This window comes from Calonectris borealis, chromosome 16, assembly GCF_964195595.1.
Source record: "Calonectris borealis chromosome 16, bCalBor7.hap1.2, whole genome shotgun sequence".
Taxonomy (NCBI): domain Eukaryota; kingdom Metazoa; phylum Chordata; class Aves; order Procellariiformes; family Procellariidae; genus Calonectris; species Calonectris borealis.
Window position 1 is genome coordinate 9,120,119 of NC_134327.1, and position 27,683 is coordinate 9,147,801.

Here is a 27,683-nt window from a genome sequence, read left to right on the forward strand (position 1 = left end):
TTGGTGATTCATACTTCTTGGACAGTCTCCACTTTCTCCTCCCTCCCTGACCACCCCCCACCCCTCACACACAAAAAGGAAGAAAAAAGAGAAGTTGCAGTGTGGCTGTGGAAGGGGCAAGGGCCATTTTAAGGAAAGCACACGTCTGTGCGAACTTCACACATCATCGCTTTCAGCAGGGAGCTGGAAGCGCAGAGTTGTAGTAAGACTCAGTGCACTACCAGCAGTAGGATGAGGTGATTTGCAACCTGACAGCTTCAGTCCTGTGCTTTGCAGCCATTGCCACCTAAAATAAAGGCTGCTTGTGCATCTCCTGTTAACTTACTGAATTTCCAAGCACGAGGATGCCTAGGAGAGCTTTCGGCACTCAAAAAAAAAAAGAAAAATTAAAAGGAAATGTTTGTTACAAGGTTTGAACGTGAGACGAAGGATTTCTTGATACGAATTAGAATAGGCTGAGATGAAGCTGAAATAGTTATTATTCCAGAAATTATTAAATACAGCTGATTGATGGAATATTTACACCCTCCTACTTTCCAACCCCAAGTTCATTTCACTGGGCTCTTGACCTAAGAGCAGCTTATGGAGTAGAAGTTGGGGAAGTGGAGGAGCAGGCAAAAATAAAGGCAAAGGAGAGAAAGGCAACTGCAGCACTAGCCCGGAGGCAGCACTAGTGAGCGGATGGTAGATGCTCACGTCGGTGTCGTTCATACCTAAATTTAAAGCCTCCAAAACTCCTGGAATGAAATCTATTATTAAGCAAGATGAACGCAGCCAGGTTTTTTCTTTCAAAAAGGTACTTTATCCACTCCAAGTGAGCCTGGCATCCTTTGGCTGTAGCTGTTGCAAACTGGGATAAGCATCAACGTCAGCCCTGCTACAAAATGGGATTCAGTCCCTTCGCCCAGCACGGCCAGTCCCCACTGCTGACCCCAGCCCAGCAGAGACCATGGGGTCAGGCAGCTCAGTGGAAGGGGGTGAATGGCAGACTGACCTCAGCACTCACCCCTCTGCAGGAATACGCTCCTGTTACGACTGTTCACACCCGGCACCTCCTTGTTGTAGACACTTGCACTGCAAAGTTGAAAAAAAACCAGCTAGTTGTCATTCCATGCACTTAAAAATGATGTGGTCACCTCCCTGCAAGGACTAGGCAGAATTTAGTAAGCATCCAGGATTCCTGCTTGAGCAACTCTGGAGATGACAAATGAAACTGGCAAGAGTCCTATTTATAGGCATGAAAAAATAATTAATTTGTCCCCTTTTAATTGAAAATGTAAAAAGGACTTCAGCTTTAAATAAGACATTTTGTACAACGCTTGAGCACAAAAAAGTGAACACCAACGTGTCATTATGTAAACACCACAAATGTTACTCATTTGTTCAGTAACGCACAGAACAGCGTGCAAGTTCCCCTTCCAGTGGATTAAATTTCTGTAGCTGTTCCCCTCCCTCCCCTCAGACCTTACTGGAACACAGGAAACCCAGAAGCTTTGGAACATTTACAAAGCTACAGCAGTCAGGGTACATTGTGACTAAAGGATTTTTTTTTTTCTTTAAGGGATTGGATTTAAATATACAGAAGTACAATAATCTCACAGGTAAATGAATGGCAGCTTGGATTAGAAAAAGCACCAAAATATTTAATATACATCTGGCACAAATTCCACAAGAAGTCAGTAATGGACAAACCAATGCTTTGCTTGTAAGAAAAGAAAAACCTCAGACTGCACTTAATGCTCTTCCTCCAAAAGGGACACGACAGAAACATTGCACTCAGGATTGCTATCAAGTAAAGACAACCTTCTTATTACAACCTATTTGCATTGTGCCTTAGATTGCACATTCTATAAGATGCTGTTTCCATTCTGTTCCACACAACCACGGTGAGCAAAATTTGATACAAGAAAAGTAACTGTAAAACTACAAACCAAATGGGACTCAGTAGATGCATCATCTTGAACTTCTCCCACTTTTCCTCTAGATCATGGTTTCAGATTTGGCCAGTTCCCTTTAGAAAAAGATCCTACATGAAACAGAATTTACTCCAGCCGTTTTCAAGCATTACATTTACACAGAACTTCTGATACTGCTGTCTGAAAGAGGAAGCACAAGTCTGCTCCACAACACGCAATACATTCGTTTCCCAGAGCGAGAAAATTGGATCATACGTGGTTATTTCTTGGGTAAGTCCAAAAAGGCAAAAACCACTCCCAACACGAAGAACGGCAGATTTGATCCTATCCACCCTTGCTGGTTTACTGAGGAATTGAGAGATTGATCAGCTAATCGTATTCACATGCGATTCCATGAAAGCCCCACGAAGGTGTGCTCTCATTATTTCCTTACTTAGAATTAGTTACTTCTCTGGGAGCAAACACACTATCAAAATGCATTCCTTCCATAAAGGGTGACTTGAGGCTACATTGGGGCTGAGATCCACAAGCAAGCGCTCCAAGAAATCCAGCTGCGTCAACCAGCTCTCCCAGGCTGACCCTTCTCCTCCACGCAGCCTGTCGAGGACTTGCGGTTGCTTCATGCCCTCAAGACCAGCCAGTACAAACCCCCGTAGTGTTGGGTCAGGACCTAATCCTGCCAGCTGCATCCATGTCTCTTGGAACTCGAGTTACTCAACAACCAACAGCACGAGGCCCACCAACCACTCCTGCCAGCCCATCTTCTTTTTCAAAGACTGTTTTAAACTTATAGATAAGAAAGCAAGCATATTTTTAAGATAACTATGTTTAGCGTGACTTAAAAAGTCACAACTTCAAAAATATTAAGCACTATTCTGTGAAGTCGTCTAACATTTAATACATACGGGAGTATAAAAACAGCAGCCAGCCCTCAGCTCCACTGATCCTCTGTGCGGGTTTGCCACCTCTGGTCTCACGATCTCCCCTCTCATGGGCCCAGAGAAGAGCAAGAGTCAGCAGTTGTAACTGCATAAAATGGCAACATTCAAGTAAACACACTGGTTCGACAGTAGGCAACCTTTAGTCCAAATATAATTTACACGGGAAAAAAACCCAAATCTTTACAGCAAGAACACTGGAGACGGATGGTTTTTTCTGTCTGTGTGTGAAATGACATGTTATCCAGAAAGGGCTTATCTGAAGAGTGCAATTACGCAAAGATAGAAGCTTTTTAAAAATAAAATAAAGTTGTATAACCTCCCGAACCTGTTGGATTTTAAAACCTAACTACAGAAAGACTGAGGATTGCAACAGGAGCGAGGAACCGCTGTAATTTCAGTGATTTAAGGCAAGCTGTTAGCAGGACTAGAACGTTCATGCTCCTTTTACCTATCGTCTCACACGTCCCCCCGCTCTCTTGAAACGTGTGCCCGTACGGGTAGTGCAAGAGGTCACGCTCCAAAAGCGGCCCTCAAACTGGAAGAAGAATCTTGTAGCAACAGTTGCCACAGCACAGCATCGATTCGGATGCACAATGACAGTAACTGTTTGTAGTTTTCTTTTGGGGGAGGAAAGCAAGGGGGCGGATGTGCTGCATGAAAAAGAGACACCACTTAAATATGCATTAATGAATACAACTGAGCGCTGAAGCCGCTTGGCATCTCCAGTACACTCGAGAACTCTCCGGCTTTGCTCAAGCTTAAGGGTTTTATCCTGAGCAAGATTCTGACCTCAGGGAGGAAACGGATGGGTGTAGCCCTTACGCTTTTGCAGCTCCCATCTTTGCTAGCTGTCACAGGTCCAGCCCAATGGGACAAAACGCAGTATTTTTCATCAAAAGAAAAATACACTCATGGCACTGCATCAGGTGGGTTCCTAAAGTTTTTTAAGGGCAAATGAAAAGGCTGACGGCTCCCTCCTAGGGAGCAGCTGCTCCATCTTCAATTTATTGTCAGTACAGGTATCCTGACCGGGAAGAGGATGCGTGATGATAAAAGGCCCTGAGCCACATGCGATGTAGCTCGAGTCGGTCACTCTATTGCACTCCAAAACTAGCACCTGGGAGGACGGCCACTTTGTTTGCAGCTTGACTTGGCTCCCTTTCATGCAGATTAAAAGCAGTATACCAAAAAGTATGGCAAATAGATAATACTTAACTTGGGTTAATTAAAAAAAAATAGATTACTCATCCAGGCATAAAATCCTGGGAGCAAAGGATGGTAACCTTAAACTATTCAAGTCTAAGAACAAGAGGTAGAGATACCTATGTACTTCATGGTGAAGGAGTTACAGCCTTCTGTCTTACAATCTCATGTATTTCACTTCAGTTGGCAGTATAAAACCAAAGATTTAATCTTCAATAGTCCAGAGAGAAAATTTTAACACTGGTGGTTTTGTTTGCACACAAAAAATTTAAGCAGACACTTAGCTTTCAATACTTATTTGACAAAATATTTATGTTTTGCTGTATATTGAAACACTACCCTAAAGAATTTTGAGTTTCAGGTTAAGCATCTTCCTTTTTAATACGAAAGGCTAAATTCACATATGCACATTTCGAGCAGAGTGAGCTCAAGGGAAGAACCGGGTGCCCAATTGACCAAGGGTCTTCTGAAAAAGGATCACACTGCAGAACACAAGGCTGCAAGACCCAGAAACTCACAATGACTATCATTTTCCGATGAATGGGAATGATGCAACCTCAGCCAACAAATTGCATCATGACTGAGGTGGCTATTAACTACATGGTGTTTCTTTAACTTTGCTGGGGTTTTTTGGAAACAAGGCTTAGAACTGTAAGGAAGATACTTATGTTGACATGCCATGAAAATACTAGGGTCACTAGTCAGTGCATAGCCACGTCTGGAACCACAGGTGACAGGCTAGTACCTGCCCCGGGATCCAGGGGTTCTTCAGGCTCTGACATGCAAGGACCGAAATAAAAGTCACACAGGCAAAGCTGCTGCTGCCCCCAGCACCCTGACCCCCCCCCGACAGCCACCCTGCCCGCAGGAGGGGGGGCTGCAGCTATTTGCAACCAACCCCGCGTCACTCACTGTCAGCAGAGCAGGTGAACTCGTTTCATGCTCTGAGATGTGCTTGGCTGAAAAGCTACAGTGGTGCAGAGGCCGATTCTCGAGCAGATCTGCCGTGCCAGCCCAGGGAAGCCAGCGCTCGCCCTGGGGCCACCAAACTGCCACAGGCTTCAGCGATCTGATTGTATGCCACTGCCACACCTTCATTTATTATTCCTGTGGTTCTTTCATTACGATTGCACAGTATTAAAAAGCTATAATTATCCATATAGAATAGCACCCGCAGCAAGTAAACTCACAATTCAGCGTTCAATTTCAATTAATTTCCTCGGTCATGTTTTACGGCCAGCTATGGGCGGAATCTTTCAAATCCTTACTTGAACCAATAAATAGTCTTTGACCTCAGAAACGCACCCACATAAGTAAAAATTAGCACAACTGAGCCTCCAGTTGATCTGGGAGCCAAATTTTAAAGGTGCTGCAAACTATAATACGGTGCAGGTGGTCAGTGTTTTATTACTTGGGAGTAAAGTTTACAGGAGTTGCGTGTAAGGGAAGGCAATAAAATGCCACAGAGTGTGGATGTCAGACCAGTTTTCCAGTATAATTAATAAAACTATCTATATAGTTATCTATAGTTATTTATCCCAAGTTGCAGCAGATGCATCATGCTTTCTAGCATGCAGCAAGTTTTCTAATGCATACTCTAATTAAAAACAAAATTAAACAGTTGCAATGGTTTCAAGGATTCCAGCAGCATCACTGCTCACTACAGTCCTGTGCCCTACACAATAAAGATTTAAATTATATAAAAATGAAGAGTGAATGTATTTGGCCGGTTCCACAGATATTCACAGTTTACCCATTAAACAAGCATATTTCCAGAGGCTCCCATATTGTTAAAGATCTCAGAAACATGTACAAAACCCCACTCCCACACAGGTGCACCAGCATTACAGAGTAGGGTCTATTCTCGGTTAGGATCATAAAATCCCCAGGCGATCCAAGGGAAGGTCTGATGCCCTCTCTCACTTTCAGCAAAGAGTTGCACCTTCAGCTCCTGGTTCAGGAGTTTAAAACTCATACAGGTCTGGCTTGCAGTCTGTAAATGGTAATTAAAAAACTGAAGTTAGGCTAAAAATAAATGGTACTTTGCTAGATAGATCATTCGGCTATTTTTGCAAGTATTCCACCCCACAGGTGGTGTTGCTCCTGCCAGGCTGAAAGCAGCAGAACAAGAGCAAGGCTGTCCTCTCATTCTGAAAGCCACTGAGAATTGTATGTCCCTTCCCCAACAGGAAATAAGATTTTTCCCTTCCTGTATATTCACCACCACCGTCTTCAAAAGGAAGCTGTATTACATTTGGTGCACTAAAATGGGCTAAGCCTTGATCTGCTACAAATTGATTTCCTTACTGCAATCCGCATTCAGACCACAAGATAAACACCTTCCTCAAAGAGCTCTATCCCTCATCCTTTGGAGCTGCTGCAGTTTGGTGTATAAATCAGTAGCAGCCACTGCCACGACTTTGTGTGCATGTGCATGCACTGGCTACCCATTTGAATACTTAACGTTTTCACACTCTGGACATTTTAAATTCCCTTGAGGAAAAAAAAATGAAGTGAGGAACAAATAGTTTAATAACTGAATGAATGAGTAGTCTCAAATTTATAAAAACAGTCTTCATTTACTATCAAATCAGGTCTCCATTTGGAACTTTTGCTAACAAAGTAGCCTCTGTTGGGGATTTTTTTTTCCTTTTTTAAAATAACAGCACCGGCACAAGTCTCACCATAAATTCAGTTATACCAGCACAAGCGCTTTGGCCTGCTTTGCTCACCAAATCAGAATACGGTTTTGCTGCCAAACAGTGCTTGTGCCACGGTAGCTTGGAAGGTTATAGTAGCAAGGACAAAGCTTTGGGTATACTTCCCTGTAATACAGCGAGTTCAGGGCTCCCCTCCTGCAAAGGGACAGACTCAGCTGCATCTGGAACAACCACATTTGTTTTCCAGAGCTTAACACGCCTCCCAGCAAGAGCTTGCAGAAGCAGCATGGACCAAACTCTCCTTTTATTAGATGAAAGAGATACTATCTGTGGCTTGTGGGTTTGTTGTTAAACAGTTTTCAATACCCACATTTTGTTAGTGATTTATGATCTCAGACCCAAGCTGTTGCATAGGCTGCACACCAGCAAAGCCAGTGACAGAATTCAGGCAGATCCCCCTCCTCTCTCTGCTAACCCCTCTGGGGCACAGCAGATGTGCAAAGCGTGCCATCCTGGATCCAGCGACAAGCTCGCCACTTAAAATCTGTTTCCTTTTAGCTTTAAAACCCTTATATCACAAAAGCCATTAGATGCTATGGATGACTGTCCAGGTTTTTTTTGTTTTGGTTTGTTTTTTTAATTGAAGCCATTTTATGATCCTGAAATGCAGCTCTGAAAATAAAAGGTGCGTAATGGAAGTGTATCAAATTCATTAAGCCAGTACTTAGCTCTATAGAAAGCCTTGGCAATCATCCCTTTTACCAAAAGGTGTAAAAAAGTTGACATACCAAAATTAAAAAAGGTAGCATCAATAACCAAAAAAGTTTCAACCAGTGTTAATAAAACTCCCTTTAAGTCACAACAGTTTCAACAGGCAAATAGTCCCAATACAGGCATTGTAAAATGATAAATTGACTCCTATCCAAATATTATCAAATCAGTCTAAAAATGACTCATCTACACTGTTGTCATTAAGAACACATTAAGAATTCACTTTGTCATCAGATGCCGATATTGTTGCTCCAGAAAGTGTGGAGTATTAACTGCGATTTAGCAATTAAACAGAGGTTTTAAAAAATTGGTTCGTCAATATTAATGCAAAAGATAGTTCCTTACATAGAAGTACTGTGCTTGCCAGACAAGTAAGATAATACTTTAGGTATAAATCAAACAAATTAAAGCAGAATTATACCACAGTTTTCCTTGAAGACTTAGGGTTTGTATGTCGCTTCTGTCAATGTTTAGCAAACTTAAGAAGCAGAACCTTTGGTTCTTTTAGTCAAGTAAAAATATTCTCATGTAACCACAAAAATACAACTTCCAGAGAAAATGGAAGTCCATCAAGAAGTCCACTTTCAATAAAACTGAGGTAGTACTGCTCTTTTATTACGTGATGTGTAAGAGATTTAGATACAAATCGTCATCTACCACTCAGTTGACTGACAGGTACAGTAATTTTATAAAACAATCCCAACATCTAGTTTGAAACTCCAAAAAAAGGAATGATCTGGACTCATTCACTAAGAGTTAGCTTAAAATGGGAATCAGCCGTATTACGAAAAGCTGTTGCTTATGTTGTTTTTTAGAGCCTTATTACCAGGGGATTAATGCATTTATAGTTAACAGTTAACACTGCTGTTCCTCTTGGTATAAAACCTTGAAATTATTACAGCCTAAAATTTCAACAATGTAAACAGCACTACACACAGTACAGACCTGCCCTGACAGATGTAGTATGAAAAACTTAATCTGGCACTGTATAATTTAGCAATGTTAATTTAACCTAACTAAAAAGACCTACATTGTGCAAGAAATATCAGACTTACTTATACTAATCTGAAGTCTTAAAAAAAAAAAAAAAAAACCAAAAACGCTTAACTTGTAGCCAGGGTCAAATATTTCAGGGCAAGAGTAAAAGGAATAACCAAAATTAAGAAAGTGCCTAAAACATGATACAGCATTTTAGAGCCCTTTCAAAGACAAGGCAGAAAAAGGTGTAAAGTAGAAAAATCTGGAGCCTCGGTAACTTCCAGAAACATCCAGAGTTTACATTTCATGAAGGGCAACAGGTTGCTTTCACCGCTGCTGCTTCGACGCCGCTAAGTCTGTTCCCCCGCACACAGGCCCTCTGTGTCCGAAGACGTAACACATTTGGTTTCCTCTTCCTTTTTCCTTCGCTCCATTTCCCACTCCACAAAGGTATCGAAGAGACTCGGCCAGGCCTCGTCCTCGCTGTAGTTGCTAAGGTCCGGTCCAATCACCTGAGTAAAATTTAGAAACATGTTCCACGTGTCCCGGGAGATTCCCTTGATTCCTGAGGGGTTCTCGATTAGGAAGTGTAACCACTGGTCCAAAATGGGGGGCTTGTTTTGGGTGAAGACTAATTTCCAAAGGGCAATGGCTATTTCCCGATGTAGCGACCTCTGTCCTTCTTCAGAGTCCAGGCCGAACTGGAAGGTGAAACGATAGAGATCCTTGAATTTATCCTCCTGCTTGGCTTCGTTTAAGAGGCTGGGGAACCTCGCACAAATGCCGTCAATGCTGTCTGCATTTATTGCTCTGCAGCCTTCAAAAAACTCCTTCCTATTAAGCAAGAGAAGAGAAATTAGTGCGAGCGCTTCCCACCGACCTCACGCGCTGAACGCTTCCCACCGCCGTTCAGCTAGGCCAAACGGGAAGAGGGTTATCTGGACAAGACACGGTGTGCTCTCAGCCCAGGTGGCACAAAAATCTCGGCACTGGGAGCTATTGGAAGGGGAGACGTCTCCAAGAAATTTCTCATGGCTTGGGGAACCACAGACACCACTCGGATCTGCTGGGGCACTGTCAGCGTTCGAAAGCCAGTTTGCTGTCTGGCTTTCTGACCGCTCGATAATAGCACATCCAGTGCCTTTCACAATAAAAAGTGAATAAAATCTACCACAGAAGAAATGCCAAATGTTTGAAAACACCACATTTACGCACTGAAGCGCCATATATAAATCAGCTTGATTCAATATTGCCCATGTCCAAACGCCCATGCTCTGGGCAAGCTGTTCTCAAGGGACCGAGCAGTTCACTGGTGGCTTTCCTGTGGTTTTTGGTTGCTCTTCCAGCCTGCAAAATAAAAAAGGTGCCGACGGCAACAGTCAGCAAGGCACCTGCCGAGAGAGCGGAAAAGACACAGCATCACACAACACAGGCCACCACGCAACGTATAAACACTGCTCGAAGCACCAGTCCTATACTAATTAGCCCACTAATAACCTGGCCAAGTGGGTAGATGGTTAGCTCCGATTCCTCTAACGCTCATGAGCCAGTGTTATAACCAGCCAATATTAACCAGAGCCAGCTGACTCTGACGCAGGACGGGCTGGAGGGAAGACAGGAGACGGGGCAGCGCTCAGGAGAACAGAGGACCGCATTGCTTTCCTTGATGGAAGAAGTCGATCAGCACCCATATCACGGAGCGTGCCGTTAAACAAAGGTAACTTCTCACCACTAGATTTGCCCTCTCTCCAAGAAAATCAAAACGATGTTAATAAAACTCATGGTGGTTGTGCAGAATCACAGACACTACTTGCAACTCCTTTACCATGTTAGCAAATACCTGCGCTGGCAGCCTCTAGTAAATCCACATTTGCATTCCAGAGTAACTCATCCATTTGACAGACACCCACATCCACAAAGGCTCTGAAGATGCTGGAAAAGTTTTCTGTGTTCAGTGCACAGCAGAGGCTTGGTTCAAGGCTCAGAACACCGAAGTAATTTTGAAAGTTATAAGCTGAGTAAAAATACGTAGCATTACCCAAACCAATCTAGATAGACCCAAAAAAAAAAATTCATTCTCTCTCAGCAAGTCCCTGGAAGAAGTCTTTATTTGCTCTTACCTGGACATGGATAATCAAGTTGGTGGGGGCTGTTGTAGTTTTGGGTTTGGGTGGGGTTTTTTGGTTTGGTTTTGTTGTTGGTGGTGGGTTTTTTCTTCTGGTAAGTTTTTCTTCTGGTAAGTTCTGTTGTTTCCTATGCTATAAGCCTGCTGACTGATCCCCTTGTCCAGAAGAACAGACAGCACTTTAAATAGCAATCACTTGTCAGCCAGTATGACACAGCTACTAGTGTCAAAAACCTTGCGTTTCCTTCCCTCTCTATGCTTTAACAGGATTACTCTTGGAAAAAGACATTAAGTGTAACACTGGTTGGGCAGGAACAATTCTTGGGAAGCAGTCTGTCACTCTTTCACAGAATGATAACAGAGTTGGTAGCAATTACTAAGGAATCTCACATTACTTTAAAGCGAAAATTAATTTCAGTGTCCAATGTCATCACCAAGATAATGCTGGATACAGTAAAACTGCTTTTGGCAAATAAAGAATAAATGAATGTCTACAGAATCTCACTACACTGTTCAGCATTAGCAGCATAATGTCCAAAACCACATTTTCGGTTCTGAAACCCACTGTGAGGGGAAGGGGAAAAGAGGACAATTCAAAGTGTACCTTCTGCAGTGGTAGGAATTAATTTGATCAAAATGCAAGTGTTAGAAGAAATAAGTAAGTGAAGCTCATGAGGCTGTCTCTCCAACATACAGATGACAGGATATACTTTAACATATGAAAATAATTACAAGTTCTACAAGAACTAACCTTGTAAATTTGCACATGGTAGCAGCCTGGAATTTCCAAGCCAAAACTAGCACTTTAAATTCAGTGGGATCAACACAGAGGTCATTGCAAAATCGTTCCATTCCTTCTTCCAGTATGGCATCTTCCCGTTCATCCTTATACCTCCTAAATAACTCCCCGATCCTTTGGAGCGAAGATTCTTCTGCGCTGGAAACAGAGTCTTTCTTTGTATCTCCAGAAAACATTGGGGGCTGACTAGACTCTACAGCAGCGTCTGTTTTCTTTGTCCCGTTCACAAGTATATCTCCTGAAGACTTCCCACAAGCTGAACCGTGGTCATCTTTGTGGACTGCACTTCTCTTACTGTGCGACTTGCTGCCAGATTCCCTCTCCCCATTTTTGCTGCCCAGGGTAGAAGAAGGATTCTTGCACTTCGTGACACACTGGCCCATGATGTTGCAAGCCCAGCTTCTAGAGCGGTCCCCTTGCCGTCGGACACCCTCGCAGCTGCTCTTCAACACATCTCACCATGCCATTAGCGGCAGTCAACTAACCTGAAAAACAGTTTCGGAGTCAAATTGCTGTTTCTCCACAAAGAATATTGTAAGTATTAAATGTGGGATAACATTCACCAGTGAGAGACCGACTTCAGGATATTTAAGGTTTGCGTACTGAAAAGGAGTAGTGTACAGAAGGCTGGCATATGCCATAAATTTCAGGCAATTTCAGGCTGTTTTACCTAGAAATCAATGCAGCTCACTCAGTGGCTGCAGTATACTAACGGGTCCTAATAAAGGAAATTCCTAAAATTCTTACTGTAACATAGGTTACAAAGAGGTTGATTCATGTACAGGCTTCATCAAGACAGACTACTCTAACCTAGAAATATTTTAAAGGAAATGGTTTTTAAAAGTATACACACATTTTATATATAGAACATAAAACACTGAAACAAAGCGGGGGGGGGGGGAGGGCGGGGACACTGATGGGACAACCTGGCAGACTTAAGCAGTAGATTTAGACCGTACCTTCAGCAAATGGGCAAAAGGGGCTTGGGGGGGGTTGGTGTTTTTTTTTTTTGCTGGGGACAGGGGCAGGGGGGAGTTGTGGGTTTGGTTTTTTGTATTCTAGATTTTTGTTCTTAAAACATACACAGAACATGTTTGCAGAACGGAGGCAACACTCACTTTTCATGCAAGATGGTGTTTAGGAATTATTCATTGTCTCAAGTGGGCTCCTCCCTTTGGGTAACGAGACAGACAGGGTGAGGGGGCCTTTTTAATGAAACTTTTTCAGACAGACATGCAGATAAGAAGTAGTAATTCCAGTTCAGTTTTTTTAAAAAATCAAAATTAAAATGCCAAAGTTATTTCATCATACTCTGTTTTTATAAATCACAATGTTAAAGCCTTGCATATTTGGAAAAGATATTTAGCCACAGAAAAGGTTTCTTAAATTTTCCCTATTAAAACCAAACTAACACTCTGACACTATCCTATCAGCATGCAGCCACACTGTGGACAGTCCATTTCTCAGAAACACCAACTCCAAGAAAGCAATTGCTTATCATATTCCTCCTTTACCCACTTATTTGCATTTCATCTCTGCTGTCAGTTAGGCAAAAGCCTCAAACATAAAAATTGGGTTTGCCTTGTCTTTGTTTACTGCTTCCAGGTCACAGAATTAGAACAAGAAAGAAAAGAGATAAAAATTAAGAAATAAAATACATGTCATGTCAGTTTTTCTGTATTCTTTCTTGGCTAAAGCTCTTCTGAGACCAAACCCCCATTTTAAGTTGTAAACCAACTTGGAACAGCAGCACTAAGTGCAGATGCATTCTCCAGATATTAGGATTACAAACATAAATCTTCTCTCCGCCATTACACCTGTTTTGGCAAAACAGCAGGTATGCAGTTTCATGAGCAAAAAAAATATTTTTGCCAGCACAACCACAACAGCCAAGATGCTGGTTTCAACTACCTGGCTTCCCTTCCCCTCCCTAATCCCTTTTCTTAAGCCCGTAACCCACAAAGAAAATGAACAAAAACCTATTTTTAAGCAGTAGAAGGAACAAACATCTGGTACATCCTTTCATCAAACTGCTTTAAAGATGAACTTTGTAGCATCATTTTTATATGTAAGTAAAGTTCAATTTAACGTGTTCAAGAATAATTTCTTATTCATTTTTATTTTAAAGGATTCATTAAAATATGCATTTCCACATAAACAACCCAAAAGACATTTTCACTGGTCCTTAGTACTTCACGGTTCTTTGTGAATTGCAGAGTACAGCCTGGCACTGGTTCCTGTGCTGCCGTGCGTCTGAGCAACATTGTCTTCTCTAATCTACATCAGTCATTTTTTCATTACACCAAAACAAACAGGATATTATTAGGCAGTGTAAATTACTGCTTAGTGATTAACTCCCAGATACCAGCCTTCCTTTCTCCTCCCCCTCCCCCTTTAAATTAATCAGAATTCAAATACTCAATCTACACTAATTCTTGTTCTTCCATCAGTTCCTCAAAGGCAGCTAGCACTATTTTGGCTAAGTTTTTCTTTAGAGAGAAGCATGCAAGTAAAGGAACAGAATAAAAAAATCCTAAGTAAAAACTAGTATTAGAGTTTAAAGTAGAGTTTAGCTACTTAACAGCAATTGTTAGCTGTTGGGGATTCGGAACAGCTTTTCCCTATCGGCAGGTTAAAGAACAGCTGCCTGTTAGTGAACGGTACTTTCCTGTAAAGTAGCGATAGGAGTCAAATCACACGCAGCATAATGGACAGAGATGAATCCAATTCACTTTAGGAATCCCAGTTTAAAGTTTAAAAAAAAAAGGCAGCTTGCAAGACTAACTTACATACTCTGTCCATAAGTTTTCCTAATGAAAGTGATTCATTCTGTCATGCTTCCTAAGCAACAGCTTGTATTAATGATGATAACAATCTAATATTCAAGTCTACAGAGTGACATCACCAGCATGATGAAACAGACGGGGTTTATTGTCATTCGCTGTCATGAAAAGACAGCATTACAATACACAGAGGGAAGGTCAGCCAGCATTATTAAACACCTGTATGTGAGGAAGTGTCCCAACAGCTGTTTCCGAAAACCACTGGAGAGCACAGTAACGTTAACCCATAGAGTGCAAGTTAACCACGTCCCCCGCAGCGCACCCCTCTAACAAAGACGTTTTCTGCACTCCAACCTACTTGCCTCCCAAGGAGCTGACTGCTGCTCCTGAAGCCACCGCCTGCGCTCTGCTAGCACTGCTCTTCCCTGCAGTAACGGAGTTCTTCCTTCCCCCTCCCTGCCGAGGAGGTTCCCAGAGCACAATCCTACTCGTTATGAACAAACACTAGAAGATACCAAAGTACAGTTGCTGCAATTCCGCACTTTTCTACTACATGAAACTTGATGCCACGTGCCAGATACTTTGAAGCATTCTACCCCCAAAATAGCAAAACCAGCTTGGAAAAAACAGACTGCATCCGCTGGCAGTTTGTGCACGTATCTGGTTTTGTAAGAGAGAAGTCTTTTGGCGCTCCATCACTTTTATAAAATGTCTTCACTGAGCTGGATCCACTTCACTTACTAGTCACCTCCGCTTCCTCCATGACTCAGGTTTCAAGGCATGAAAGGAACAAGAGCCTCGGAAGGAGATAGAAACAAGTGGGAGAACTCGACCTTTTGTTAAGGAAGGCTGGAGAGAGGATCCAATTGCAGCATCAGGAGCTGCACTGAACTGTGTTCAAGGAGTATGAAAAAGCACTCCCAGGAAAGCGAACAGAGCTCCTCATTTAACTGTAGAGCAAAGCAAATGTCACGTCTAGGTCATGCCAATTACAGTTAAGTGAGCACAAGGACGTGCAGAGCTATTTCTCCCAGCTGGATTGGGAACTACAAGTATAAAGTTCTTGCATACCCAAAGGCTATGCTGGATTGGTGACACGGCACCAATTCCCAAAAGGATCAGTTCCCAAGAGCAAAATTACTCTAACACACTTGTGAGACACAAAAGGCAGCGCTGACCACTAGTTTTGCCATTCTACTAAAAAAGATCAACATTCAGGGCTAAGGTTGGAACGTACTCAGCGCTACAGGATGCGGTACTCCCAAAGAAGTTTGATTACTCAGACAAGCATTGAGCAATAACCTACAGTAAGTATGAATCACCAAGATGCCCATGAGGCCATCTTCCACATAACAGGAACTGCAAAGCAGAGATCGACAACGATGTTCTCTGCTCCCTTCTAGAAGGGAGTAGGCAACGGAAACCCAGGAAGACTAGTGCTGGTGAATACAGCCAGTTAAAGGAAAGCCATCCTCTAAGAACAAAGGATGGGTAGAACCATATTGCCCAATACATTGAACGGAAAACCTAGAGAAGATTGGAAAGACCTTGCTAATGCTTGGTGGGGCTTTTTGTTTTGTTTTGGGTTGTTTTTTTGATGTTGGGTTTTTTTTTTTTAAAGTGCTATAAGGAAATCAGTTTTTCTCCATTTTCAAGTGACCAGATCACACGTAACCCAAGATTTGAAGGGAGCAAAACAACAAAGTGACTCAGTAATAATCCTCTGTCATACAAGCACACCATAGCACAATTGAAAAGAGCAGCACTGAAGTGGGGGAGAGCGAGCAGGAGGAAAGAAGATGCAAAGGAGATATTTAAGTAACCCTGTATTTTTCTTTAATGACCGATGTTATTGTAGTAATAGAAATTATTGGATACATCCAGAGAATAACAAAACACAGCCAAGCATTATGCTGTTTCACAAAGTGTTGCATCAGAAGGTATTTACAGTGAGTTTCAAAATGCAGAAAGTATCAAGAGAGAAAAGGAAAAATACCTCCATACATTCAAAAACATCTCAAAGACAAATTTAGGAAATCTCGTAACAAAAGGGGACGCAGGTCAGCCAACCATTAAATCCCTTCCCAAGTAGCAGTTCACTAGCTAAGGCAAAGAAAACATTGCTAGAGCTTAACTAAGTCTCAACCCAGCCTCAACTTTTCGCAAACACTTGAGCACAGTCTGTAAGAATTTTACAAAATTTCACTATGCATTATCTACCTTTTAGTGGACAGGGACACATGACTTCTAAAATAGCTGAGAGTAGGGAAGAGTATCACGGGTGCCCCATCTTTTTCCAGCTCCGAACAGGTACATACAGCTTTCCACTGGGGAGGCACGAAAGGACCATTACAACTGCTGAACCAGAAGCAATCGCTGCTCTAACAGTTGATGCTGGGCAATTGATCTTGTAAGCAAACATCTAATACTTACATAGTTTCAGCTACACAGGGAATCATTCCACTAGCTTCACAGCCTCCTTCAGGCTCCCTGGGTTCCACACGGAACGCTGTAAGACAAAAGACCACACAAATCTTTACATTTAGAAGAGGCTATGAAAACCATAAAATGCACCAAATCACTCAGAAGGGACTGCATTTAATAAAACCCTTCACAGCCAAAATCCATTTGTTGAAAGAGTGATTTTATAAAACTACTTCACTTTTTGACTTATAAAGTAGCATTAACACGACTAACTCTGCATTGCCATATAAAGCATAGATCAGGTACTGAATACAACAGCCAAGTTCAGATGTTTGTTAGGAGTAAACACACACTTCCGGATACTTTTATGGCTTTCAGCATGGAAGAGTTAATTCCTCATTTCATGCACTCCAAGCAAAACAGAGGACATGCTATCATTGTCAATGCATGTTAGCTAAGCAGCTGTTTAATCTGTGAATGCCAGACAGCTGCTACCTAGCAAAGCATAATTTGGGTCTAGAAAGTAACTCTCCTTTTTCATTCTCTAGCACATTCTTTTCCATGTTTGTTTTCCCATGTTCAGTTGAGCTGGCTCAACTTCACTTCTCTTAAATTCCCAGCTCTGCTATATAACTACAAAGCTCTAAAGAGAAGATGACAGACAAAGGCATGTCTGGTTTGTGTAGCAAGAGCTACAACTCCAGCACCTAGTCAACACCTCTGTTTGTATCTGATCTAGGGGGAAAAAAAAAAGCAAGCTCTGGCAAAGCTCTACCATACTAACAGAAACACTAAAACGTCTTGTTTTCACATCTCTTTAGTACAACTAGGGAGCAGACAGGTGATCAAAAGCTGCCCTTCTGCATACTTACTTTTTACATGAGACCCACTTCTCAGAAACAAGTGGGAACGCTAGCTTGTTCAGTGCTTTCTTCAGTAGAAAGCAGGGAATGGACGCAGAAAGACAACCATGAAACAAGTTCTTATCACACATGCCAATCTCCACGTAAGTTGAGTTTTCCCCAAACTTGAGTCCTATATGTGGATTAGGACAAATTTGACTGACAAATAAAACCTAGTTCAGATCAAAGCTTGTAAAAAAGCTTTTGAAAGCCCAAGGAAACAGGCATCCAAAATGTTTCAAAACCCCTAGTAACTGTGGAGTGGTACTTTCACCCATAATACACACACAGAGCAAAAACGTACCTCCGCTGAACCATTTTTAGGCATTCACCTTTGAGATGGATAGTCCAAAAAGCCTACTTCAGTCTGGATTTATACTCTCCGCTTCCAAACCTCATCTTCCACACAAACAACCCCCCTTTTGCCCCCCTTCGATGGCCTCACAGCTCTTTTAGCATACACTCCTGCTGAAAGGGCCGCCCTGTGGGTGCACAGCCACCAGCCAGCTTAAACGTGTACGGGAACAGAGGAGTTCCTGCCTCTCTCGCAGTGGAAGTACTAGCTTGGATTTCTTTCTACTTGACCATAGCATCCCATGAATTTCAAGAATTTAAGAAAATGTAACATCTGGCACTTCTAGGTTAATTTCTTTTGGCCCCCTGCACTAAATAATTCCTTTTATAAATCATTGCGGGAGGAAAGAAGAGACAGGAGGGGCACAGGGCGCCGTGCAGCCTCATTCCCCAGGAGCCTGCTGAAATAGAGGAGAGGCAACATCTTACACTTCACGTTTTAAAAACCATTGTCATGGCAACTTTATGCAACAAACTAACTACTTTTCAAACAGATTTGTATTTCTTTGGAAGAAATCTATGATCCACCAAATCTACATTTCCAGCTGACTACAGCACGTACTGGAAGCAAACACTTATTTCAAGTTCAAAAGAAGCTGAATTTGATGAAGTTCAGCCCTACCCAGCAAAAGCCAAACTTTTTCAGGTTATTTGAAGTAGTTTCCACATCGGCTGACCTGTACACGCACACTGTCTGGAGCCAGAGCCAGAAATTTTAACATCTGTTAGAACTGCCAGCTACAAATCTTCCCCCATTCTTACTACTTTTATTCTACCAAGTTCCCCATTTCACCTTTTTTTAATTTTTAATGTAGTAGCAAGTGTAAACTTCTGTGACAACACAATTATGGGATGTGGAATAAAAAGTTAGTATGAGTTAGCAGTTAAAAAAACAAGCTCTTCAAGTCTGTATTTAAAGACTATCATAGCACAGCAATGCGTCGTGGCTGACTTCATCCTAAATCACGCAAGGTGACTGCGGCGGGGGTGGAAGGAAGCATCAACACTTTGTGGCACAGGTTTTAATTCAGACCTTGGGTCAGGGTTGCAAGGTATAGCCGTATGCTACGATCACCAAGCATCCCCCCTCGCGGGCGCGGGAGAGCGTCACGCTACAGTAACTCAGAAAACAGCCCGCATCGTTCGTTAGCAATCCCACGCAGCAGTCCACTGGGAAAATAAATAAGTAAATGGTGTGCACCCTCAGGATTACGGAGACCTTTGTTTTGCTCACCTGCCTCTTTTTGCACCTGTGCCTGACTCCCCGCTGTGACTTTGGCTCTCCCGAGCACTGGTGCACAGGGGATCACGCTGCAGAACTGCAGCGCCAATCTGCTATCGCCCTCCACGCCTGTCCTCAGCAGCTTTTCCAGGGGTAAGAGCTGACAGCGTTCCCACAAAAGGCAGCTTTCTTTGCTTTTCGGTGGGGAATCAGTGACAAATTAGTGATACTGTTTCTCTCTTCAGCAGGCAGAAATTGAGAGGATCAACTCTGCATGTGGAAGATTTTACCATGCAGTTAAGAGTTTTATACTACAACACCAAAGCACTTGGTGTGTTAGTGTTAAAGCATAAATGAAGTTTCGGTCAGCAAAGCCATTATGTTATGGAAACGGATTCTTTCAAGTCATAACCTGCAATGAAACTTTCTCAGCAAAAGCACTCTGACTCCAGCACGCTGCGCACATTATGGGCTTTCATTAGCCCAGCAGACACCTCACCACATCCCTAACTAAGCGCTGTGCTAGCACCAGTCCGTCACATAGATCTGCTCCGCACCTCTGCTGCAGAAATACATTTATGCAAAGTTACTTAAGAGGAAGTCTAAAAGCAGGAAAGTCCTGCTGCAATTAGTTAAAATGAATTATTAGTTTGTCAGGCTTCCTGCAGTTCAAGCACCTTTCAATGAACTACAGCCAGGTTATGATTTTGGGGGCATACAGATGGGAACTTTGTCAATCTGTTCCAAATCAGGGTAACAAACTATTTCTGATTAACCTCGCTTTGAGCTTTGGAAACAAACTGGATTTAGAAATCTGATCAAACTGGGTAAAGTTTGTCTCTACAAAACATACCTGTATCGGAGTAGAAGCTAGACGCCTGAAAAGGGACCATGCAGAGTTTTGGCTGCCACTTGGCAGAAGGCTAAATGGCAGTCAATGGGAAAACCAAGCCAGACAACGCGTATGTTGGAAGTCTGAATACTTTCTCAAATGAGATGTGGACTTCTTTGAGAAAGACCATACTGGAAAGGCTTAACTAGTTTGGAAGGGAAGAGAGGGGCAGGTATAAAAATATCTAAAAAAAAAATTCAAGTAAAAATAGATTCAGAAACTGTTTCACCATGTCTATGGTCCATAACGCTGAGCCAGCTCTCAGTGCCAAGAACCAGAACTATCACCAAACCTCTTCCTAGAAGAAGCCCCACAGTCACCAGGAAGCAGGCAAAAATCTCGTAACAAACAACTGCACCTCGACATGGTGTGCTGTCACTTCAAGTCCAGGGCTGGGACATCAAGAGAGATTTTTCCATTCAAGACTCTGGGCAGAAGAAACCTGCTTTCTGCACTCTTGAAGAACACCCTACTAAGACACAGGGCACGACACCACATTTCATGTTCAAAATCCAACAAGTAGTCTTAAGAAAAAATGGAATAGATGTTTCAGATCCGTAGTTCACTGTGTGCAGCTAATTATACAAGGTTAGCTTAAGAAAAAAATGAATAATAATGTGAAAAATTATAGGGAAGAGGTAGTAAAGGCACCTTACTACTTTTTCTCATGGAAGACACATTCCTTAAGCAGCTTTTTCAGGAGACATACATGCATCATCCTCAAATCCCTCCCTTTCTTTTACACTCTCTAACCACACAATACCTTACTTACCTTACTTCTCATTGTTTTTCCACTTGGCCCCATTAAAAAGTTTTAAATCCTTTCCTATTATGTGCTTCATCCTACTTTATTAGGTGGGTGGAATGATTTGTTAGGATTATTGTATTTTCACAGAGCAAACCCAAGTCCAGTTAGTTAAATAGCGTATAATCTTAGAAGGGTGCCTTCAGGTGCTTCTGTAATGTAAATAAATTAATGAACTAATTCACACAGCAGCAGTACTTGTTTTGAGAAGTCTATTTAGGCTACGAGCAAGACAACGGGCAGAGGGGAAATCAAGACAGCCAAACGATGCGGCTGTTCAAGATCACGCCATCAGTTTTCAGTAAACCTGAAACCAGAACCCCAACGAGATTCCATCCGATTCCTTACCTCCTACATACTTAGACAGGAACAAACTCATTTATTTACTGCATGTAACTCAAACCCTGGATGAGTTTGAATCTACTTCAAAAAACAAAAATTCAGTCACTGAGCAATTCACCTCCATCCATTTAAAAACTATCAAACTTCCCCCTCTCCCCTGAGATCCTTGTCAAAGGCCATACCACTCTCAAGGTCCAGCGCTTACAAAAAAGCAAATCATCATCTAATGAGGGTTTGTGGGTTTTTTTCCCTTTAATGTGCAAAGGGTTGTAAAGAATAATCCTTCAGTATTTTTCCAGGGTACCCTGTAACTTTTGCACAGCATGATAGACCTTTAGCACCTCGGCATGTATTATGAATAATTAAAGCAGCACATGCCGGAGAAGAGCTAGTCTGTGCTCAGACATAACCGGTTCACATCTCTTCAGCAAAACTGCAGATTATGGGACCAAAAGAAAACATGATCCTCAGATATTTGACAGATGCATCCCACTGTAAGCATCTGAAAGTAGCTGTGCTACAAATATTTACCTTACTCTGTCTCAGTCAATTCCGTAAATTAATCTACTGCAGAAAACTGCAACTATCCTGTAGCCAAACCAGAATAACTTCGAAAAACCACCTCGGTCTACAATCCGCGCCGTAATGGAAAAAACATTTACTTTTAAACTGAGCTAAGTGTGCACAGATTTTCTTTTGCACCGAGTTCAGCTAGCAGACTTCACCTTGAAGTGGCCAAGGCACCTTCATCCATTACGTTCAGCTGAATATAATTCAGGTAGGTATCAAGTGATTCCTGTAATAATAAAATATGCTTTAAATTAATTGTCATAAGTTAATAACTTTGTATTTCTTACTGCTCTCAACGAAGAAAACGCACCAATCATACTCAAAAAGGAAGTCCTTCCAGCAGCTCTGGTGAACAGTGTCCCATCTCCAGCAGAACGCAGCTGTGAGAACCGTGACCCGTACAGCTGCCTAACAGGGCAGCGAAGGGACAAGTCTAAAGACAAGAGCCAGGCCACCTCATAAGATCACTTCTGGCAGCAGATGCTCATAAGGAGTTTACAGAAGGCCCGCTAGCCATCTCGGTAAGTGTAACACAGTTTACAGGCTGCCAGCCAAAAGAATCACTCATTTCATGCAGTTGTGTAGGAACTTCATTACCAGCTGACCATGTAAATACTGGAATCATATTTAAGGTATGTACAAAGAATTGTTCTAAGTGAAAGGACTGACATCTGAAAGTGCTTTAAGAGCATATGCTTGGATTCTTAAACTGACGGCAGTTTTTAAAGCAGAAAATACACAAAGCCACCTGCAGAGACCCTAGTTCTCTCTACTGATTTGAGTCCTGACTTCCCTATTACAGTGAGTGACGCTAACACTTCACACTGTACAAAGGATGCTGCAGTATTTAGATGTTAACTGCACCAACAGCTTCAAAGGAGCTCCTCTGAGTACTTGAACTTAGGTCATCAAAGACTCTCAGCTCTCCATGAGAAATCTGGTGGCAGCTTCAACCAACACACACATTTTGTTATTAAGTTTTCACATATCCTTGATTTCACCTGATGTCCTGTGTCTCACAGGAGACGTAATGTGTAGGTATCTATCCTGTGCTTCACGAGACATAATCACTAACTCCAAGCACAGGCAACTGTGCTTGAAGCTGGTATACGTCAGACCTTTGGCACTTCCAGACCGCCCATTTATGTGCTGATCCAGAGTACTCGAGGCTTTCTGTACAGACTCATTTGCAATGAAAAATATTGAACAGTCAGCAGATGACCAAAACCAAGTTCTAGGATATTTTTGTTCGTGAGTCTATTACTAAGCTACACACGCCTCCCATAATCATAGGCGTTAAGATGATTTTTCTCCCTCCCTTTCAATTTTAAAACAAAAGGATAAGACTGACTGCATTACATGTTTCAAAGTTGCAGAAGGAAAAGTTGTATTACACTAAAAAATTTCAGAGTAAGAACTAAAAACTGTCACTTTCTGCTACTACATGGATGCAAAAATAAGACTGGTATTTTTCAGGAGCACATAATCCTTTTGGTTTAAAAAAAACCACTTATGTTCACTAAACAGGAAAAGTGAGACAACAAATAACTATGACTGTCATACTGTCTTTGGCTGTCTGACTTTTTGGGAATAACAAACTGTGACAGGAGGTCAGTAACACCATTCTCACATTTTGCTAAGTAAGTTTTGTCTTTCACAAAACAGATGTCACAGACAGAACAGCATTTATAACTATTCTTTCTGAGACACCAGAAGATATACTAGCTCATTCTCTTTACTGGAATCCTGTCTCACCACCTATGCTTTTCTAGGTTTCTCTACAGTATTCCTACTTCTGTGAAAGAGTTCTTTAATACTTACAGCTAAGCAGTCCCCTAACTGTCACTCTTCTGGTAGCAAAACACTGCAATTAAATAACCTTTACCTAAAATCCAGATTTTCCGCTTCCTTTAGGATGCAGATCATTGGACTGGAGAGCTGTCCCCCAAGACACATGGATAAAATGGAGACATAACAAGTCTAAATGGGTTAGTTCTCAGATTATCTTTTATGCAAGAAGCTTTGGTTCACTTTCTCTTCCCCTATTTGCTCTGTTCTGGCTAACACTGCGATCAGAATGTAAAAACATCACCAAACTGTCACACCAAAGCCACATGTGACAAGGAGAACCTCCTTATGTCACCATAAAGAATACTGGCATTTGTGCAAGGGAAAGCAGAGCTCCCCTTCAGTTTGCCAACCACCATCGCCCCTGGGGCTCTCAGACTTGCTCACCGACAGCCGGTTACTGGTAGCTGAGCAGTTCCACAAAACCTTCTCATGAAAGGGCGAAGTCAAGGTACCGGTGAACGATGGGAGCATGTCTGCAAGTCTTGGCTTTTCTGATCACTCCCTCGGAAGGCTTCAACCCAGATCTGTAATTACCTGACTCAAACTAGAGTCCAAAGAAAGAGGGAGGAGGGGGAAGAAAAGAGAGATAGCCGACTGTTTCAAAAGACACACTGGAGACAACTTACTGTACAGAAGACACCAAGAAAACTAGCACAGACAGTTTACTCCTGTCGTATGTCTGCAGTGGGTAAATTGCAGGTGGCTCTTCACCAGAAGGCAACATTTGCCTTGAATATTTGCCATGAAATTACCATTGTTTCAAGTCAAGTTACTATGTCATTACTGCTGAATAACTTAGAGTCAAGTATACAATTAATCCATGTCACCAATGCAGATAATCTGCAAAACATTACAGCCATTTAATCTAGTATTTTTAAAAGGAGGAAGGGGGAAGAGACGAAATAAATTATTAGACTTCCAGTAACCAGAAGACAAAGCCTATTAGTCAGAGGCAAATAGGGGAAAGGAAGCCAGCGAGATAAGATGCAGACCCCTAGGGAGCAGCAGCCAGAGAAGCAGCCCAGACAGGGAATTCTGACGAAGGCTGTTAAGGGGGTTCCCTTCCCTCTTATCTTCTTGTGACTACCGAGTCCCTCAAGTGTTTACAGATTGTTCTTTCAGTCTCCAAGAATTCTGGCTACCAATCTTCAGCTCTTTCTTTATTTTTAAGAATGAGGATGAAAGAAAGGATTGTTTTTCTAACATCCCATGCCTTTATTTTTACAGTCTCTTCTTACTCAGAGCAGTTTTCCTGTTACACTCACTACTACAGACCCATGTGCCTAATGGAACAATAACATTGTTTCTGCACTTTGTAAGTTCTTACAAACTGCCAAAACCCGATGGATTTTATAGCGCTCCAAGGCTCTAAACTAAATTTATCAACACTTCCCCAGCACCAATAAAGAAAACTGACTGCTACAGCGTGGGACAGTTCTGAGAAGTTCTGGGGGACTCGCACTCCTGCCAACTTGCAGCTGTGCCTCTCTTTACGTCCAAACCACCGTTACATCCTCTTCTGCCATGAGGAAATGCAAGTTTAAAAGAGATTTGTCTATCCTCCATTCTTCCACCCCCTTTCCATCTACTTTATATCCCCCTGCCCCAATACACATACACACAACATACAGGATTTTTTCCTGTTCCTTAAGCTGAACCAAAGCAAGCAGCAGAACCAAGCCTCCTCCTCATCCACACACAAATTTGTCAGAACAAGTCCCTTTGCCTTAGAAGTCTGTCAAACTGTCTGGCAGCCCCTCTTGCTCAATATATACTTCTTTAACTAATTTCAGTGATGGTCTTCCAAAAGAGCTGTTCTTAGTTTTCTTTCAAAGCCACCCCTTCAGTTCATCTGATCAACTTTTTTTTAACACAATTCACACTAAATGGAAGCAAGATGTAATTATGAATGAATTTCCAAGATCAATAAATTATAAGAACTACTGACGCAAATCAGTTAGCATTTGCTATGAACACGACAATGTTCAACTCCAAAATAAAGCAAGAAACTGTGCAGAGAAGGCACCTAACCCAGCCTTAAAGATCCAGGAGCTGATTACAGATCATATTGCAGGCTATCTGTCTCAAGATGAAAGCAATTTCAAAAGCATCACACTGACTAGCCAAGTAGTACCAAAGCTGTAAGTTCCCCCATTAATAGTTTTGTGAAATTTTTTACGGATTATAATTATTCATGCCTGCATATAACTTGCTGTTAGGAAATAATCAGAAATTTAGAAATCATTACAAGAGCTGATATTTGCAGTAAGTTTATAAAGCCAGCTGTACTTTGCAAATCTGAACTAATTCAATACAGATCACAAGCTCTCCTTTTTCTGCTGATGTGCAGAAAATCTTTGCTTTAGACTGCATGCTGCTTTTCATGTAAAGGGCCATGAAGGTTTCCCACAGACCACTAACACACACCTGTGTGGGGAAGATTTTAAAGACGAACTACAGAACTGACAAGAACATGAAGTCAGATCTCTTTACCTTCACATGCAATCTTAACCAAGGCACTATGTTTCCTTTTCTGAGGATTATCTTTTACCAGGGAAACATGCAGCAGTGTTCAGATGCCCTCAAGAAACACCAGTACTCGGACATTCTCTCTTCCCATTGCTAGCCCAAATAAAACACTAATACCGTAGTTACACATTAACTATTTAAAAAAGAGGCTCTTAAACAGATAATAAGAATGTCTTTAGAAGAGATGTGTTTTGATCAACTGTTCTCCCAAAAAAAGACAGACCATGCAGCACAACTCCAACCGCCAGTGAGGCCTGTCTGTAATTTTCAGAAAGGTAAGGCAGTTCTGTGCTTTTTGTTTGTACAGCTATACTCCTTTTTTCAGATCACTTAACCTATTACCCCTTTAAATTATGCGGCAGACATTACCATTTGAAAAAAAGGTACCAGCTGTGGATCCATGCTGTATTCCGATACTTGGCATCAGACTGTTCAGTTAGCAATGTAACATTTTGAAGGACAGCATATCAGCAGCGTTAACTATTTAAAAGATAATCAATGATTCTTTCCAGCAACCACAGCACTAACAGGAAAGGCATATTCTTTCAACCAATATTTGCTTGAAACACTGATTATGCAAGTTATGATTGAAGTTGTTATGAATGGCTTATTAGTACCACCATCGCCCCAAAGAGTAAGAGCGATTAACGCAGATTGCAGCTTTCACAGGAAGGGTAAATATACTCAGGAGAGGGAGAGAAAGCTGAAGTAAGAAGTGGCTGTGCAAGGTGGTATGTTCTGACTGCGAGAACTACCTTGGAAATACACTACTCTACATTTTATTTCTGTGTCTTTTTCCTGGAAACACTATGAACATACACCTTCTCGCGTCACACGTGGAAAGGCTGGGCACGAAGAGCATTTGAACAAAGCAGCTGGTCTCCGCAGCCCTGGAGGGGATGCGGTGCTGCAGGCAGAGGTGGTTTGTCACGAAACGTTTTAGGACCCTGCAGATGGCACACACCGAAATAAAAAAATACGAAAAAACCCCGAAGTGAGCCAGCACCATTCCTCGGGGCACGCGGGCTAGCGACGGGCAGGCTCGGCTCGGCGGCACCCGAGCTACGCGTCCGCGGAGCCGCTGCACCGGCCTGCGCCGAGCGAGACCCAACGAACACCAACCACGGAGCGCCCCGGACGGGACCGCCCCGCGCCGCGGCACCGGGGGAGGCTCCCGGCCGAGCACGCCGGTACCGGCGGGCCGTCCCGGCGACTGCCAGCCCCGGGGGCCGGGCGGGCTGCGGCTCCGGGGGGCCCCGCCGTGAGGGGGCAGCGGCGGCGGCGCGGGGCCCCCAGAGCCCAACCGGCCCTGGCGGGGCTGAGGGGCAGAGCGCCGGCCCCCGCCACCGCCGAGGCTGCCGGCCGACCCCGCAGCCAGCGCCGCCGGGCCGGGCCGGGCCGGGCCGAGCCCCGAGCCCCGCGCCGCTCCCGCCGCCGCCGTCCCCCCCGCCCGCGGCGCCCGCAGCCCGGCGGACGGGAAGAGACATGGTCCAATTCACTCACCTCCGCGGCTCCCTGCGAGACTGCCTCCCCCTCCCTGCATCACTTCCGGGGGTGAGCAGTCAGCTGGCGGCGGCGCCGCGCGCCGCGCCGTGACGTAAGGCGGCGTGCCCGAC

At 42.9% G+C, this 27,683-nt stretch overlaps 1 protein-coding gene across 6 annotated transcripts; it reads right to left on the reverse strand.

Annotated features, from left to right (window-relative positions):
* Nucleotides 1–1,622: 1,622 nt before the first annotated feature.
* On the reverse strand, nucleotides 1,623–27,682 carry DCUN1D3 (defective in cullin neddylation 1 domain containing 3). Of its 6 annotated transcripts, none has more exons than XM_075165155.1 (5): nucleotides 27,571–27,682; nucleotides 16,610–16,685; nucleotides 16,397–16,503; nucleotides 11,346–11,878; nucleotides 1,623–9,303 (listed from the first exon to the last, which is right to left on the reverse strand). In XM_075165155.1, exons 4-5 carry the CDS (start codon nucleotides 11,774–11,776, stop codon nucleotides 8,820–8,822), a joined length of 915 nt encoding a protein of 304 aa, XP_075021256.1. In that variant the 5' UTR covers nucleotides 11,777–11,878; nucleotides 16,397–16,503; nucleotides 16,610–16,685; nucleotides 27,571–27,682; the 3' UTR covers nucleotides 1,623–8,819. The 6 variants fall into 6 exon arrangements, with proteins under 6 accessions (XP_075021256.1, XP_075021254.1, XP_075021252.1 ...); XM_075165153.1 differs by lacking the exon at nucleotides 16,397–16,503 and adding an exon at nucleotides 21,843–21,913 and having other exon boundaries at nucleotides 27,571–27,593; XM_075165151.1 differs by lacking the exon at nucleotides 16,397–16,503.
* Between the last annotated feature and the right edge of the window lies 1 nt (nucleotide 27,683).

Coding starts and splice junctions, on each gene's coding strand:
- DCUN1D3 (XM_075165151.1), bottom strand. CDS start 11,776: ATGGGCCAGTGTGTCACGAAGTGCAAGAATCCTTCTTCTACCCTGGGC. Junction 9,304..11,345: donor ACCATGTGCAAATTTACAAG/GTTAGTTCTTGT, acceptor CTTGCTTAATAG/GAAGGAGTTTTTTGAAGGCT.